This window comes from Penaeus monodon, chromosome 22, assembly GCF_015228065.2.
Source record: "Penaeus monodon isolate SGIC_2016 chromosome 22, NSTDA_Pmon_1, whole genome shotgun sequence".
Classification (NCBI taxonomy): domain Eukaryota; kingdom Metazoa; phylum Arthropoda; class Malacostraca; order Decapoda; family Penaeidae; genus Penaeus; species Penaeus monodon.
This window is the reverse complement of record NC_051407.1, coordinates 7,685,990-7,686,305: the sequence shown is the minus strand read 5'-3', so window position 1 is coordinate 7,686,305 and position 316 is coordinate 7,685,990. Positions and strand designations below refer to the sequence as shown.

At 36.1% G+C, this 316-nt stretch overlaps 1 protein-coding gene across 1 annotated transcript in view; it reads left to right on the top strand.

Annotated features, from left to right (window-relative positions):
- Nucleotides 1–270: 270 nt before the first annotated feature.
- Nucleotides 271–316, top strand: part of LOC119586885 (H/ACA ribonucleoprotein complex subunit GAR1-like) — a 1,514-nt gene continuing 1,468 nt past the window's right edge. Inside the window, exon 1 of the mRNA XM_037935621.1 lies at nucleotides 271–282. Within this exon, the coding sequence (XP_037791549.1) occupies nucleotides 271–282 (12 nt within the window). The remainder of the gene's footprint in view (nucleotides 283–316) is intronic.

The following is a 316-nucleotide window of genomic DNA, read 5'->3' as shown; positions in this document are numbered from 1 at the left end:
GGTGATACCAGCCTTTAAAAGTATGTTCGCTTATTCGTATATCCCATTCTGCAAGACTGGTGCTGCTGACAGTTGCAAATTCAGAGAGGACGCTACAAAAAGATAATAAGCGTAAATGAATAAACACAGAAGATGGATCAAGCATTTGACATCCATAAAAGTTAAATACAGAATACTATTTAGTGTTCGAACAGGTTCAAATGAAGGTTAGAAGCGAAAGGTTTCAGATATATAAGTTTAGTCACTCGCTCTTACATACTCTCATTCACTATGAAATTCATCGTATGTGCTATTTTGTCGAGTTTTCACTTGAGGT